At 43.1% G+C, this 15,756-nt stretch overlaps 1 protein-coding gene across 1 annotated transcript in view; it reads left to right on the top strand.

Moving 5' to 3' along the window:
• Window positions 1-11,911, top strand: part of NID1 (nidogen 1) — a 49,585-nt gene extending 37,674 nt beyond the window's left edge. The window contains exons 16-20 of the mRNA XM_053382581.1: window positions 5,010-5,181; window positions 5,523-5,680; window positions 6,381-6,504; window positions 8,049-8,161; window positions 10,696-11,911. Of these exons, the coding sequence (XP_053238556.1) occupies window positions 5,010-5,181; window positions 5,523-5,680; window positions 6,381-6,504; window positions 8,049-8,161; window positions 10,696-10,817 (689 nt within the window). The 3' untranslated portion in view covers window positions 10,818-11,911. The remainder of the gene's footprint in view (window positions 1-5,009; window positions 5,182-5,522; window positions 5,681-6,380; window positions 6,505-8,048; window positions 8,162-10,695) is intronic.
• Window positions 11,912-15,756: the final 3,845 nt, after the last annotated feature.

Here is a 15,756-nt window from a genome sequence, read left to right as displayed (position 1 = left end):
GAGTACTCCACAGGGAGAAATGCTCCTCCATCCTGCAACCAAATAAATTGGATCTGTGTATATCTTCATAAGCCTGCCTCTTGCCAGGCTCTGAGCCTCCCAATTCCTCTCAGGCAGGCTTGTGTAATAATAATAATAATAATAATAATAATAATAATAATAATAATAAACTGCAGAAAGTTAGTGTTGAGCTGGGAGAAGGGATGCTAACAGCCAGTCATGTAAATTCCATATCCACGTAATGTAGATTAGATGTACTTGTGGTTGGTTTTCTTCCCAGGCTGGTTGACATTTTACTCCAGGCCACACAGTGACTTTAAATCTCTTAGCAGACAGCACCAGTCAAATATGGATCTGGACTGTTCTTGATGTCATTTTTATTGACAACCTTTAGTACACTGTTGGATAGACAGACAGATAGAACAGAGTTTGTGTAGTAGTCTCCTCAAATGTAATTATATTTACCATTTTGGCCTCGGTTGTGAAGAGTCTGTTATTTAAAAAAGAAAGAGAAAGCTTTGATCTTCTGAATTCATCAGAGCACTTTCCCCCCAAAGCAGAAGAAACCATAACATGCATTTTGAACCTATATGTTTTAATCATTCATTCATCAATCTGTGTTTGAGCTTAGCAGCCCCTGGGGCCAGGATAGTAGATCATTATCTGCTATTTCCTGTTGCTTTAGACCTGGTCATTGTCCAAGGAAAACTATGCACTTACATTTCTCAGAATTGTTCCAAACTTAAATCTACTCTCAAAGTCCAATTTTCTTTTTTCTGTTAGCTAACATCAACTGTTAGTTTTTAAAGTCTGATTACTTTAAAAAAAATGTTTTCTTTTGGCAGATCTACAGTTTAACACCTTTTTTTTTTTGCCTTAGTAAACTTTTCTTTTCATAAACTTGGGCAGTTTCATTTTATTTTAAACACCCTCATGCCAAGAAGCCCTAAAACTGTGTTATGGTTCTATGGTTCTACCTTGAGAGGCATTAGGAGATCCAAGGAAGGCTAGTGGATAGAGAAGCCTGGTAATAAAAACCCATTTTCTGGTAGCCGCAACTTCATACACAGGGAGAGGAGTACAATCTTTTGTGGCTGGATCTCCCAAGGCAGCACAGGACAAACACAGAGCTTTGCATACAACATTTGTAAGCAGTTTTTGTGGCACCTTCTTGCTAAATTTTGACTTAACATAAGAATAGAGCAGTGCAGAAGAATGAAATGAAATATAGCTGTTTTTATAAAATGGAGATGCCTGGAAAGTGGGCTTTTTCCTGGGAAAGGGCTCCGAGTGTTACAATTTCAGCTAAATAATGACAGGTGGAGGATGAAGCATTCCAAAACTGTTTCGTTGGCATTTTTGTTATTTTTATATTATGGCTGTTCCCATCATCCTTAGAGCATCTCACTCCCGTCACCTCAAGATTTTCGCAAGATGACACCATGAGAGCTTTAAGCCCCTAGTATTTATCCTGCCAGGGACGCGGGTGGCGCTGTGGGTAAAACCTCAGCGCCTAGGGCTTGCCGATCGCATGGTCGGCGGTTCGAATCCCCGTGGCAGGGTGAGCTCCCGTCTTTCGGTCCCAGCTCCTGCCCACCTAGCAGTTCGAAAGCACCCCTAAGTGCAAGTAGATAAATAGGTACTGCTTTATAGCGGGAAGGTAAACGGTGTTTCCGTGTGCTGCACTGGTGCTGGCTCCCCAGAGCAGCTTCGTCGCGCTGACCATGTGACCCGGAAGTGTCTCCGGACAGCGCTGGCCCCTGGCCTCTTAAGTGAGATGGGCTCACAACCCTAGAGTCGGACACGACTGGCCCGTACGGGCAGGGGTACCTTTACCTTTACCTTATTTATCCTGCCAAGGGACCCGGGTGGCGCTGTGGGTTAAACCACAGAGCCTAGGACTTGCCGATCAGAAGGTCGGCGGTTCAAATCCCCGCGACGGGGTGAGCTCCCGTTGCTCGGTCCCTGCTCCTGCCAACCTAGCAGTTCGAAAGCACGTCAAAGTGCAAGTAGATAAATAGGTACCGCTCTGGCGGGAAGGTAAACGGCGTTTCCGTGCGCTGCTTTGGTTCGCCAGAAGCAGCTTAGTCATGCTGGCCATATGACCCAGAAGCTGTACGCCGGCTCCCTCAGCCTATAGAGCGAGATGAGCGCCGCAACCCCAGAGTCGGTCACGACTGGACCTAATGGTCAGGGCTCCCTTTACCTTTATTTATCTTTTGCTGAGCTCCAACTTCTTTGCTCCATTTCCACTGTCTCGTCTGCTTTCCTGCCACCATCTTTGCACATTACAAAATGTCAGAATGCCTTGACTCAGGACCAGAGGCGTAGTGTGGGGGGTGCCAGGGGTGCCGGCCGCACCTGGCGCAACATATGGGGGGGCGCGAGTCCAGAGGGAAGGGACAAGTTCCTTCCTCTGCCGGGCTCCCCGCCACCACCGCCAGCCTTGCACCCTAGCGAGCGCGCCCCCCGCCACCGCTGCAGCTGCGCTCCACTCACTGCTCGCAGGAGGAGCAGCCGCTGCAGCAGCGCTGACGCCGCCACCGACGCCTGGCCGGGCACGGGCAGCCTCCGCACCTCGCCGCCGCCGCCATCCCCTCGGCCCAGCTACAGGCGGCGGCTGCTTCTGCCGACTGGAAGGGAGGAGAGCTCCGAGGGGCCTCGACGCGCCCTGCCCTCCCCAAAACCCTCCGAGATGAAGCCGGCGGGCGGGCGAGGGTCTCCCGGCGGAAGGGGGCGCCGCTGGCTCCGGCTCTCAGCGCAAGTCTCAGCCGCGCGGGGGGGGGGCGAGGACGGAGCGCGGCTGGAAGCCCCCGGACGCGGCCGGGAGGAGGAGAGGCGCTGGCCAAGCCCGGATCTGGAGCGCCTCGGAGCGCGGGCTCCACCTACAGCCCAAGGAGAGGAGGGGGCGGGGAGGCGCCCGAGGGGAGGGGGCTTCGGCTGCCTCGGCCCACGTGGGCTCCGCAAATAATAAATTTAATAAATTCCTGCTGAGCCTTTGGGGGGGTCCTTGGCTCCTTCGCTCGCCCCCAGCCCCAGTGGCGTAGCGTGGGGGGGTGCAGGGGGGGCCGGCCGCACCGGCCGCAACATCTGGGGGGGGGCGCTCGCACTCGAGTGCTAAAATCCATGGGTTAGGGGGCGCAAATTACTTGCCTTGCCCCGGGTGCTGACAACCCACGCTACGCCACTGCTCAGGACAGAGCAGCGCTTGGTGTGGTCATTGCATAATGGCATTACTGTAAGCTGCATCTTTTTTGCAAGCAATAATCATACAGAAAAAAACGAAAGTAGATTTTGGTTTTAGCAAGGTTCCTATCCAGCTCATTCAGTGATGAAATGTAAAAAATTGTAGGTGCCTGTCTGATTCTACCAAATGTAGAATTTCTCCTGAATTTCAAATCTATAAAACTTTTAGATTCTTAAAACTATTAGATATCTGTCATATATATATATCAATGGATTTGGCACCCATGAGCTATTTTTATGCAATTTTCACCTGTCCTCAGTGGACAGTTTTCCACTAGTTACAAAGAACTTTGGAAGAGAACACTATTGCTTTTCTGTATTAACAATCTGAAAATGTTTTTTTTTTAATTATAAAATTATTTTCAGCTTGAAAACTGTGACCCATTGTTTTAGGAAAGCAAGCTTAATCAAAGGAAACCACACAATAAGTGCCTTATTGGCTGGTCTCCATACTCTAAATTAGCATCCATTTGCTTTTACAAATTTAGGATGGCCATGCATGATATATTGTGAGACATTTTTTACTTCCCACTGCTTTGACCTATTGATAGAATCAATATTTTATGGGGTATTTAAGGATGAGGGTGGGGATATAATGTTTCCCATCTGTACTTGCTCTATTTTACTTTATAAGAAAGGTGCTTTGTCTTCATATCATTTATATGACTCTTTCTAAACTTACAGCATAAAAATAATGGTAGCGTGCAATAAAATAAAACATCATAAAATCATAAGATGCAGAATAAGTTACCAACAAATTGCAGAACAGATTACCAAGCACAGAACAAATTACAATCACACTAACTGTCTAAAAGTGCTTGATGAAGCAAACTTTTTCAGCAGTTGATGAAATGTAAAAAAAAATGTAGGTGCCTGTCTGATTTCAGTAGGAAAAGTGAAAACACTGGTCCCACTGAAAGCCATGATCTGCATGGAAACTAAATGTATATGTGAAAGCTGTAAGACAGACAGTCCTTTCCAGATGATAATAGTGATCTGCCTGGTGTGTAAAGGGCAATATGGCCCTTAGGTGACCTGGTCTTGGGCTGTTTGGGGCTATATACACTAACAGTAATTCTCCACTTATCTCAGAAAGTGTCCTGGCAACCAGTTCAGAGCTTTCGGGACCAGTATAAGATTGCAGGGGGTTGGACTAGGTGACCCTTGTTGTTCCTTCCAACCCCACAATTCTATGCTGATACAGAGCTACTCCAGCCGAAAGCCAGGCTGCAGCATTCTGCAATAGCTGCAGTTTCCAAATCAGTATCAAGGGTAAACCCACATAGAGCGCTTCACAATAGTTCAGTGTAGAGGTTACTAAGGCCTGCACAACTATGGCCAAAGTTATTTCTCTCCAGGAACAGCCACAGCTGGTGCACCTGCCCAAGCTAAACTTTAATTGGGAATTGGCTGAAACTGCATAACATGGGGTGCTGACATGAGGCAGGGCCTTCTGGACAGAGATGTGGTTGTTTTATTCAGGCCTTTGGCTGGAGGAGGGGAGTTTTACAGCTCAGCCCCTGGCTGGCTGCTGCATTGCATTTTATTGCCATATTGTTGTTATTATTATGTACTGTATTGATTTTGACCATTGTTTCAATTATTCAAAGCCACCCTGGTCTCCTGTTGGAGAAAAGGCAGATGGGTGAGGGTGACAATAATAACTTTGATGGTGGATTTGTTTCCACAAATGAGAACAGTGATTGAGATGTTTTAGATGAATGGCAGTATATTTCAGGATGCTCTTTTCCCTTTTCACCCAGATTTGGAAAGCCCTGAAGGAATAGCACTGGATCACCTTGGGCGCACCATCTTCTGGACAGATTCTCAGCTCGATAGGATAGAGGTAGCAAAGTTAGATGGTAGCCAGCGCCGAGTGCTGTTTGACACTGACCTTGTGAACCCCAGAGCCATCGTAGCAGATCCTATGAGAGGGTAGGTACATGCTGATGTTCTTAGAACATACTTGCTGATAGCTCAGTTAATTTCAGTGTCCTTTGTCCGATTCTTTCCACATGCTGCTATTAAAATATTTTAAGGCTAATTTCCTGGAGAGAAATGCCCACCTAAAGTGGCTTACAATCAAAAACAAGAAAAGTTGGAGAAGAAACCAACGAAGTTAAAACGGCAACTCAGTAACTTTCAAATTTTTTTTAACAGAGCTGCCTTGCACAATTTATTATACTTCTCCCCTCCCCCTTGTTAACCAGGGTTCTTTTTTTTTCTTGACACCCTACTTGCGTCAGCGGCATGATTCTTTTTATTTGTATATGCAGAAATCTTTACTGGACAGACTGGAACAGAGAGGCTCCGAAAATCGAAGCCTCATACATGGATGGCACAAACAGAAGGATTCTTGTTAAAGAAGATTTGGGGCTACCAAATGGGCTGACATTTGACACTTACTCTTCATTGCTGTGCTGGGTAGATGCAGGTAAAGGCTTATCCATAATGCACTATGAACTATAAATTTATGAACCACTGACTCTCAAATCTTCTTCTAACAGATGCATACAAAAGGAATGCATAATTACTTCAACTTTCTGTTAGTCACATACATCAAAATGGTTGTTGACTGATTACTATTTTTTTGCATATTGTCCTTCTGGAGGCATATTTAGTAGGAAGGATGGCAGTAAGAACTTTGTTGGGTTAAGTAAATGCATTGTAGAGCATGTGCTTTGAAGGCACAAGACTCCAGGTTCAATCCCTGGCATGTCCACCTAAGGCTGGGAAATAATCCTATCTGAAGCCCTGGAGAGCGACCTTTTCATAGTGTAGAAAAACTGAGCTACATGACCAACAATCTGATTCTGTATAAGGAAGTCTTCTTTGTACTGAAGAATGTATGAGGCTACTTTTTGCATCAAGCATGAGGAGGCTGTGATTGAGACAAAACCAAGATTTTTATTGTGGACCTTGTGTGACCCATATCAAATACCAGTAAAGGGGAAGAAAGACTATACTTAACCCAAATGATTGCTGGGAAGAGATGTCAACAAATTCTTGGATGGATGAGCTTAGAAGGAACCATAATTCTGAACATACTGGTTTTCTTGCGTCATTGTGCTTTTTCTCTTACAAAAGAACTATTTTTGTCACAGACAAAGACCAAATTGTTTTGTTGTATGCAGGCACCAAAAGGGTTGAATGTATGGATCCCAATCAACTCGGTCGGCGAAAAATCCTCGAAGGAATCCAGTATCCGTTCAGCATTACAAGCTATGGGAAGAATTTGTTTTACACAGACTGGAGAAGGTATGATGGTCTTGTGTGAAAGTTATTCACTTGTATTTTATATTCTACACACACATACGCCCACTTTGGCCTCACAGAAGCTGTATTTGTCCTTTTGGCAATCTGTGAGTTTTTTCTCCAGGCGAACAACTGAAGCAGGTTTTCCTAAGGAGGATGCTTTTGTGTTAAGTGTTTATTCTGAACATGGTAAATGGGATTTGGAAGGTAATGTTCCTGCCTTATGGCAGTACTTTCTCTAATGTGTAAAGCAGAAACTGGTTATTTGAAGCCTTTTTCCTTCCTGCTCAATATGCAGATGTTGAAACTTAATATAAAGCTTCTAAATATTAGCTATGGCATGTGGAAGGTTGAAGATTTAGATCTTTGAGGGTCAGTCTGGGCAAAAACATGTTTGAAAACAAAAGCTGGGAGCGAACACTTCAAAACTTTAGCAAGAGATTGGCTTCAATGCAGCAGTGTGTGTGTGTGTGTGTGTGTGTGTGTGTGTGTGTGTGTAACAGTAGCATCTGTGCAAGTGTTCACCCTAAGGCTGAAAGTCTCATCCAGGAGCTAGGCGTGTGTGGGAGCAGCCCCAGTCAGAATTGTTGGCAATAGCACCCATCATCAGTGTGCAGGGAGAGAGGGAAGCAGAAAGCTGGACCGAGCCCTACTTTGTACTCTTCAAAACAGATTATTGAACTTTTCACCTTGGGAAAATTCATGCATGTAGCACCTATTTGTGTGCAGGATCTTGCTTGGGATACTTTCATGTGCACACATCTGTGACTTGATTAGGATAACAGTCCACATGTTTTTCACAGTGTTGAGAATAATGCAGAGGATCCTTTAGTTCAGAGGATCTGGTTTCTGTTGTAAGTCCGGGTTCCCATACTCTCCCATATTGTCAAGGGTGTGCTTCTACGTTAGGAGACACTGAATATAGCCATGCAAACATAGATTTGGATCTAAATACTTCTTTCATGAATTGAAACTCCTTCTGTGCACAGAATAGAACCCTTGGATCTCAGCTGCTGTATCCTCAAAACTAACATTGTTACAGGGTTCCCCCCCCCCAATGGAGAAAGGGCTTTAATGTTCTGTATCCGAAGGCTCCTCCCCCCTTTTTTTGTTGCTGTGGAGCTTTCATCGTAAAAAGCACTCAGTCGGAGCAAACAGCAATTTGGGTTTTCTGCAGATTTGCTTTAAAGATTCAGCTTTAAAGTGTGGGTTTTTTTCTGGAGGAAGCTTCCAAGCAACAAAAAAGGTCACCCTGATATGAGGCCATATCTGGAAGGACTGGAGGAAAGGTAAGTGTGGACAAGCCCTAACCCAGGCACAGGCAAACTTGGCCCTCCAGATGTTTTTTGGGACTACAACTCCCATCATCCCTAGCTAACAGGACCAGTGGTCAGGGATGATGGGAGTTGTAGTCCCAAAAAACATCCGGAGGGACAAGTTTGCCTATGCCTGCCCTAACCCTTGATGGTAACAACAGTTTCTTCCTTGCAGCCTCATCATTTCTTCTCACTATTTAAAAAATTGTTTCACTTTTTTCTGTTCCTTAGAGATGCTGTGGTAACAGTTGACCGTACCACCTCACAGGAGACTGACAACTTCCAGCCTCATAAACGCACTCGTCTTTATGGAATAACTACAGCCTTGGCTCAGTGTCCGCAAGGTAATTGCAGGATTGTCTTTTCATTTATAAGTTACTATGGCATCTGGGACGCGGGTGGCACTGCGGGCTAAACCACAGAGCCTAGGACTTGCCGATCAGAAGGTCGGAGGTTTGAATCTCCGTGACGGGGTCAGCTCCCATTGCTTGGTCCCTGCTCCTGCCCAACTAGCAGTTCGAAAGCATGTCAAAGTGCAAGTAGATAAATAGGTACCGCTCCGGTGGGAAGGTAAACGGTGTTTGCGTGTGCTGCTCTGGTTTGCCAGAAGCGGCTTAGTCATGCTGGCCACATGACCCGGAAGCTGTACGCCGGCTCCCTTGGCCAGTAAAGCGAGATGAGCGCCGCAACCCCAGAGTCATCTGCGACTGGACCTAATGGCCAGGGGTCCCTTTATCGTTACCTTATGGAATCTGAATATAATACTCCAATAAAATATTAAGCTGATCAAGCATATATTCAACAATAAATTAAGGGATTGCTTTTGCTTTCCCCCCTTTCTTTTAATTGAATAATTTAGAAAAGCTTAATTCTAGCAGAGCTCTATTTGTTTCCTTGACACTTGAATTTGCAGCAGAGGAGAGTGAAATATCCCTTGTACTAAGGGGCTTTTCCTGATGTACAAAAACATTTTAATTGTTGTTGACTGTATTAGTTAGGCTTTGTTCTGTAATTGGATCTTGAGAAACACTGCGACTGTCTCCAGTTGCCCATCTTGTCATTTCACTTGTTTAACTAAGATGTTAGAATTTTTTTCAGATCCATGTGCAAAGCTTTCAGTTAAATAAACAAATAGTTGCATGTCCCAAATGTGCTCTGTGGAGCTGGAAAACATTGCAGAGATGGTATTTTTGTTCAAAGGAAAACTCCTGGCTTTGTTAGGTTCACAAGCATATTGTGTTCAAGAGCGGAGTCCTAGCTGCTTAGTTTATTGTTTCTGGACAAGCAGAATTGGTTAGTGCTTGAAGTTAAGTTTCAAGCTTTGTGCCAAGTGTAGACTTTTAAGATGCAAAGTGGAACTGACACCTTTCTAAGAAAATGCAGCCTGTGCATAACATCACAGGATCATCAAAGGGCTAATCTCTAGCTGTGGGCATACTTCATGGGAGTGCATCATAAGCATTTTATTATTTTATCTTTTTTTTTTGAGGGGGGGAATGCTTAAGTGTTTTGCACAAACAATTTTGTCTGTTTTCACTGCCCTTGATATTTCAGTCCCTTCTGCTACTTTGATGATTTCCTTTTTTCCTGGGCTAACTTCTGAGATTTATTATCCAAGAGCAGTTGTTGTGTAATCAGTTTTTTTTATTTTTGCAAACCAACTTGAAATTGTTGATGAAAGGCAGTATGTGTTTTAAACAAATATTAAGCAAATTCAGCTCTGTTACAGTGATGCCACTTCACTGCTAACATCCTTATGGCCCCTATTCCCCAAGTTTGCTGGGAAGAATTCTTGGACACTGTAAAAGTTGAGAGATCCCCACTGTCTGTGAGGAAGAGTCCAAGGTATACATATTTTCTAATCCCGCTTTAGTGAAAAGTCTGACCTGTACCTTCATTGTCCTCCTTTTTAGAATATTTCTCATGTTTAAAGGATGTTTAAAGGATGTTCAGCACTGATGCTAATCAGCAGCCAATGAACTGAAACAGAAAAAGAGCTATATCATCTTTAATACAGTGGGCTAGTTTGCATGTTATGCTAAACCATAGTTTAGTATTGTATGCATGAACTGTGCCAAACCTGGGTTTCTGTGTGGCCCTGTCCCTCTCTTTGCAAACCTGAGGAGGGAATCAGAATTCCGCTCTGTTTCCGAGCACAATTCAAAGTGTTGGTGCTGACCTTTAAAGTCCTAAATGGCCTTGGCCCAGTATACCTGAAGGAGTGTCTCCACCCCCATCGTTCAGCCCAGACACTGATTTCCAGCTCCGAGGGCCTTCTGGCGGTTCCCTCACTGCGAGAAGTGAAGCTACAGGGAAGCAGGCAGAGAGCCTTCTTGGTAGTGGTTCCCGCCCTGTGGAACGCCCTCCCATCAGATGTCAAGGAAATAAACAACTATAGGACTTTTAGAAGAGATCTGAAGGCAGCCCTGCTTAGGGAAGCTTCTAATGTTTGATATTTTATTGCTTTATTATTATTGTTGTTGTTGTTGTTGTTGTTGTTGTTTTGTTGCTATTCTGTTGGGAACTGCCCAGAATGGCTGGGGAAACCCAGCCAGATGGGCGGGGTATAAATAAAGTATTATTATTATTATTATTATTATTATTATTATTATTATTACCACCCAACTTTAGGATTTCTGGTTACTTCAAACTCTTAGTTAGTTTGAAAAATCCAAGATCAAAAAAGAGTATTTGATCCTGGCTTTTTCTCTGGCATACATCAAGGCAACGATTGGTGGGGTGTAGAATGTATACAGTCCAGGCTTTTCGCAGTTTGGGGATATTAACTAGCTCATAGCTGAGGGTGATCAAACCAGGTCAGTGTTTGCTTTCCTCTAATGTTATTTTCTTCCACTGTGTTTTTATTCCTTTGCTATAGGACATAACTATTGTTCGGTGAACAATGGCGGTTGTACTCATTTATGCCTGGCTACTCCCGGGGGCCGTTCTTGCCGATGTCCAGACAATACCATTGGAGTGGATTGCATAGAAAGAAACTGAGAGATGCAGCCTGAAATGCATTGAGGCAGCTGCCACCTTTTGGAAATATACTGTCAACAACTAGTTAAAAGGCCAGTTACATTCAAGTAAAGATCCTAACGATACGATCTCCATGCTGCCTGCAGCTAGAAACTACAAAGCACACATGTTATAACAACAGTGGCTACATTATGGAATGCTGCCATATCTTTGCAACCTCCCCCCCCCCCCACTTTTTTTTTTTTTTAAAGACAAGCCTAGTGATCAGCACTTGTTAGGTAGAATCTCTTAGTCCTATAGTTGTAAAGCTGTAGTATGGGGTGTTCAAAAGCACAAGAGGTCAGGATCTCAAACACCCATGATCACTTGGCATGTAAGAGTATTCTGACCATATATTTACAAATTAGCTTTCAATAGGTCGCCCTTAGTGCAGCTGACTTGTAAGCACCTAAATATTAGGGCAGAAAAGCCCAGGAATGAGTAGGTTGAAGTGGTTGAAATAAGGGAGATATTTGCAATAAGAACCAACAACTGAAGTGAAGGGGATCCCATATTAAGTAGGCTTTTATTCCTCCTCCCCTACTGATTTTAAGCACTGTCAATACAGTGTGCAGGATTCACTTAATGCCTTCCATCAGTGGAAGCCCTTCACAAGGGCTTCCACATGTGCAACAGGGGTCCACCCTGCTTCATCTGTGAACGCTACACATGTCCCTGAAATAGGCTTTTTTGAGGGATTTGGGCGAACCCCCATAACAACACCCTGAGGGAGGGAAGGGTGGGTTGTACAGATGAAACGCTTGCTATGCAACATTGAATTCCACCCAGTATTTTCATTATGCTTCACAAAATAGAAACAAAGCAATTTAGTACTAGAAATCGTTTGCTAGTCTGTCTCGATATCACTTTAGTGGTTATTCAGCTTTTCACTGTATATGTGACTTACTGACCACTTATACTGGCCGTGTTCCTCTGATTTCAAGAGGACACCATTAGGGTAAAATGCCACTGAATGCCTCTGCCCATTTTGAATGGGCTTCTACAAAACAGCATGAATTTAAACTAAGGAATGTGATGTTTCAGATAGATCCTGTCAAATATTTTTCATTTGCTTTTTTTTAAAAAAAAAATCCATTTCTTTTGACACTTCCTTATTTCATAAGTCTGACAGTGGTCCATTTCCAAATGTTTTTGTTGTAGTTTCAGATGTACCTTACTTTAACACATGCCATGAGCAATGAGAGTGGTGAAACAAGCAGATAGCCAAAATATTGTCAGTAACATTGACTTTCCTGGCTGTACAGAAAAAAATAGGTACATGTTTGTTGCTTGAAAGCAAAATCTTTAGCAATGGAATTTGCAAAGCAGGGTGTAGGCTAAAGGCTGATAAGCATTTCCTAATTCTTCTGCTAAGGCATTTTTCAGAAGCCTTGTTTTTGCTGGTAAAGACATCCACAGTACACCCAACAAACAAAATGCATAGTGATCACAACTTGCTTCTAAATATCTACCTTTAGAATGCTGCAATTCAATTTTAAAAAAGAATCTTTAGATCCCAGACAACTTTACTTGCCAGGCTACACCATTATTAAAGCAGAGCTAATTTTGAGCCTTCAGCTCTCTGACAACTTTCTTCATTTTATATTTATCATTAAAATATCAAATGCTACATTAATTTTTTAATATTTTTGTATAACTCTTATATATCTATAATGTGTTTAATTCTAACCTCTATTAGACATGTCTGCAAACTGTAAATACCAAAAAATTGAGCTCAACCAAACCAAAGGTGCTGTTAATAACTTTTCTTCCAGTTATTTCATTTTCAGGTGACAACGGAAAAAGTTTACATACTGTACAGCTAATCACATCACTGCCAATAAAAAAGTATGTGGGTTTTTTTGTAAAAAAGAAAAAAAGTTTTTATCCTTGCAGTATAACACAGTGCTTTAATATTTTTATATAAAAAGTTTTTAGACATACTTTGCCACCCTATCTGTATCTGTGTTTGCATGCAGATTTGCTTTCTGACTTAATAATACTTTTATTACACAGCTTACACAAGGAAGTTCCATACATTACTACCAGTCTAGCAGATTATTTATTCGCAGAGCTCCTGATAAAGTCCATGAGCTGCTCACTGAGCATGCAGAATCTATTCGCATAAAATATTTGTCTGTGTATGTAAGCAGAAGAACTACCGGTATTTGCAGCAGTCTCAGGGTCTTTTCAAGGTAATGTACATGCTATGTCAAAGAGAATTCTGTATCACCCTAGTTCTGCAATGGACTATAAAATTATGGAGCCCCCTATAGAAACAAAGTTGTTGAGATCCATGTGTGAGTCCTGACAAAAGCTGCCCCCTGTTTTAGGCAACAGTAAGATGATAGCTGAGAGAGAGATTTCTAAGAGAGGGAGGGAGCAGAAAATGTGATGCTGTCGTGAAGGCACAATAGATGGTTACAAAAGTTGTTTACCTAGTACTAGTTCCAGCATAGTGTCTTTTTAAAGCGCATCAAGGAAGAGGAAATTCCTGTGCCATTTGTGGATTCTGCAGACCTTCATACATGATTGTGCTCTGTACAGTCTTGAGGCCCCTTTGTCTGCTGCCCCTTGGGTGTAAATCCATTAGGTAAGGTCACTACCATCTTATGGTGATCGCAACACTTACCCATTTTTATAAGCCTGTGGAAGGTAGAGTACACTTGACTTGCAGTGTAGTTTGCAAAGACTAGTTGCTCGTATTAAAAACATAGCAAAGAAGCCTCATGAGATAAAAGGTCATAGACCTCAATCACTAATGTGACAGAGAAGGCTAGTTCATTACTACCATGTCTTAGGGGTTCATTCTAAGTGAGGAGTGACTTATGCCTGATGGCTTATGTTACTGTAGTAGTGTAGAAACAACTTCTACTAGAAACATTCAATATTCTAGCAATATCTAAGAAGGAACTATGAGAGTTGACCAAATGACATGCCATTGGTGCTAGATGCCAGGATAGGTACAGTGCTGAAACTGTGGCATTTGGGTAATTCATGTACTGTTTTATAGGCTTATAGAAATGACACAGGACAGGATCATGGTGTTGTAACACTTGCATCCTTTGACGATGTGTGAATTAGGCTTAAGAGCTTTAGACTGGTGTTCAGCACAGCTCACAATTTTACACTTTTAAGTCCCAGCAATCTAGGGCTTGAACGCATTCTGAAAAGCCTCCTTCCAGGCAAGTTCCTCCTTGCTTACACAGATCTGCAGGATAGATGTTGTTCCATGGCCTGCCCTTAACAGCTGTGAAGAATACGAGGTCACGGGTGTGTACCTTTCCTGCACAAGCATCAATATCTATGCTTACAATATCAGCTGTTGTTTCCAAAACTAATCAAAGCCTAGCTGTTCAGGGAAGTGAAGGTATTTAGATTTGAGCTTTTGCCATTTGCTGTTGTCTGTGAGAATATTCTTCTGCCTGTATTTCATGTGTATTTACATTTTTTTAAAAAAACCCACAACATTTCTTGGCATTTTTTATACTTTGTTTTTAGTATGTTACATGGTGCTTCCTCTGTCATGTAGGCAACTGAGAGTGCAGCATAGAACTGTATGAATAAATAAATGCTGGCATTTGTGCAGCCTGCTATAGGCAACTATGACATTGCAAATGCTTAGCACCAAAGCCTCCTCAAATCCCACAAGCAAAGCAAATGATAGCCTGCAGTAAGCTCCATGTTGGTATTTGCTATGTCTCGGATTTCAGAATGATTGAAAATTACCCCCAGAAGAAACGGAATAATCTAAATTGCTGTGAAACTGTTTGGACTGGCACTCTCCCATGCACTGGGGAAATACTAAGCAATAAATGTTAACGGTGCTGTATTAGGTTTTTCGGCCTGTGATTTATTATCTTCGTGGAATGCATTCCTCGGATACTGCTGCCACATCAAGGGAGCCTGGAAAGTCACAACATCCTCTAGGGGAGTATTCCAAGTTGGAAAGCTGCTTGTTCGACATTTCTCTGATTACACAATTTTGTTACAATACATTGAATGTTAACTCAGTGGAATATAATTAAGAATGACAGGAGATTATTAGAGGATAAGAGGATAAATGGCCCCTCAATGACAGTGTCACACTTCATCAATTTGATCTAGGGTTCGACATGGCCTAATTCTGAGTGCAGCACTTCATGGTATATTGCTCTGGCCTAGATCTTGTAGCAGTAGAGAAACATGTCAAATGTTTAAAGAGGAGCTTGCTAAATTCCAGGCTTATAATGCAGTAGTGATGACATTGCCACTTTATATGGGTATACCCATTTGAACTAATACAAACAAATAACTCAGGCCGTGCCAGAACAACAACTTCTAAAGCCAGTTTTAAGCAGGGCTGTCAGCTGTGGGCTGGCTTTCTCAATGGATTCTGCGAGTTCTGGTTTGCTAGGATTTTAGGAGTTCAAGTGTTTTGAAGTGGGTTTGGTGGTGATTATTAGTTTCTTAAGAATTTCAGTTCTGAACTGTTAAGCTAGCTTATTTGTGTAAAGTAGCATGCCTTCTTGTACAGTAATTAAAGCTGCAATGCTATGCTAGAGATGGGGTACTGGTGGCAGTCCAGCTGCTGTTAGACTAAAACTCCCAGCATTCCCCACCAGAGGGCAGGGGCAGCTGGGTACACTTGACCTGGGCCTTGGGGGGCGGGGCTGTGCTGGCCAGGGGCCCATCCAAGAATGGGGGGGGGGGTTTAATGGGCAAAATAATCATGGGTGAAATGCCCTTGTCTGTCCGTATGCACTGCAAGGCTGCGATAATAAAATCTGGACTTGTGTTACTGTGTGCTAGCGTGTAGCATCAAAGCAGATGAGGAGCTAGCACTTCTCATGGACAAAACTCCCACCCCGGGCCTCAGACCATCTCTGCATGGGCCTGTTCCCCATCATTTGCCATGCTAGATGAGGCTGGTGGGAGCTGG

The sequence above is a fragment of the Podarcis raffonei genome, chromosome 3, assembly GCF_027172205.1.
Source record: "Podarcis raffonei isolate rPodRaf1 chromosome 3, rPodRaf1.pri, whole genome shotgun sequence".
In the NCBI taxonomy this organism is placed as follows: Eukaryota; Metazoa; Chordata; class Lepidosauria; order Squamata; family Lacertidae; genus Podarcis; species Podarcis raffonei.
Note: the sequence above shows the minus strand (reverse complement) of the source record. Positions and strands in the feature narration are given on the sequence as shown.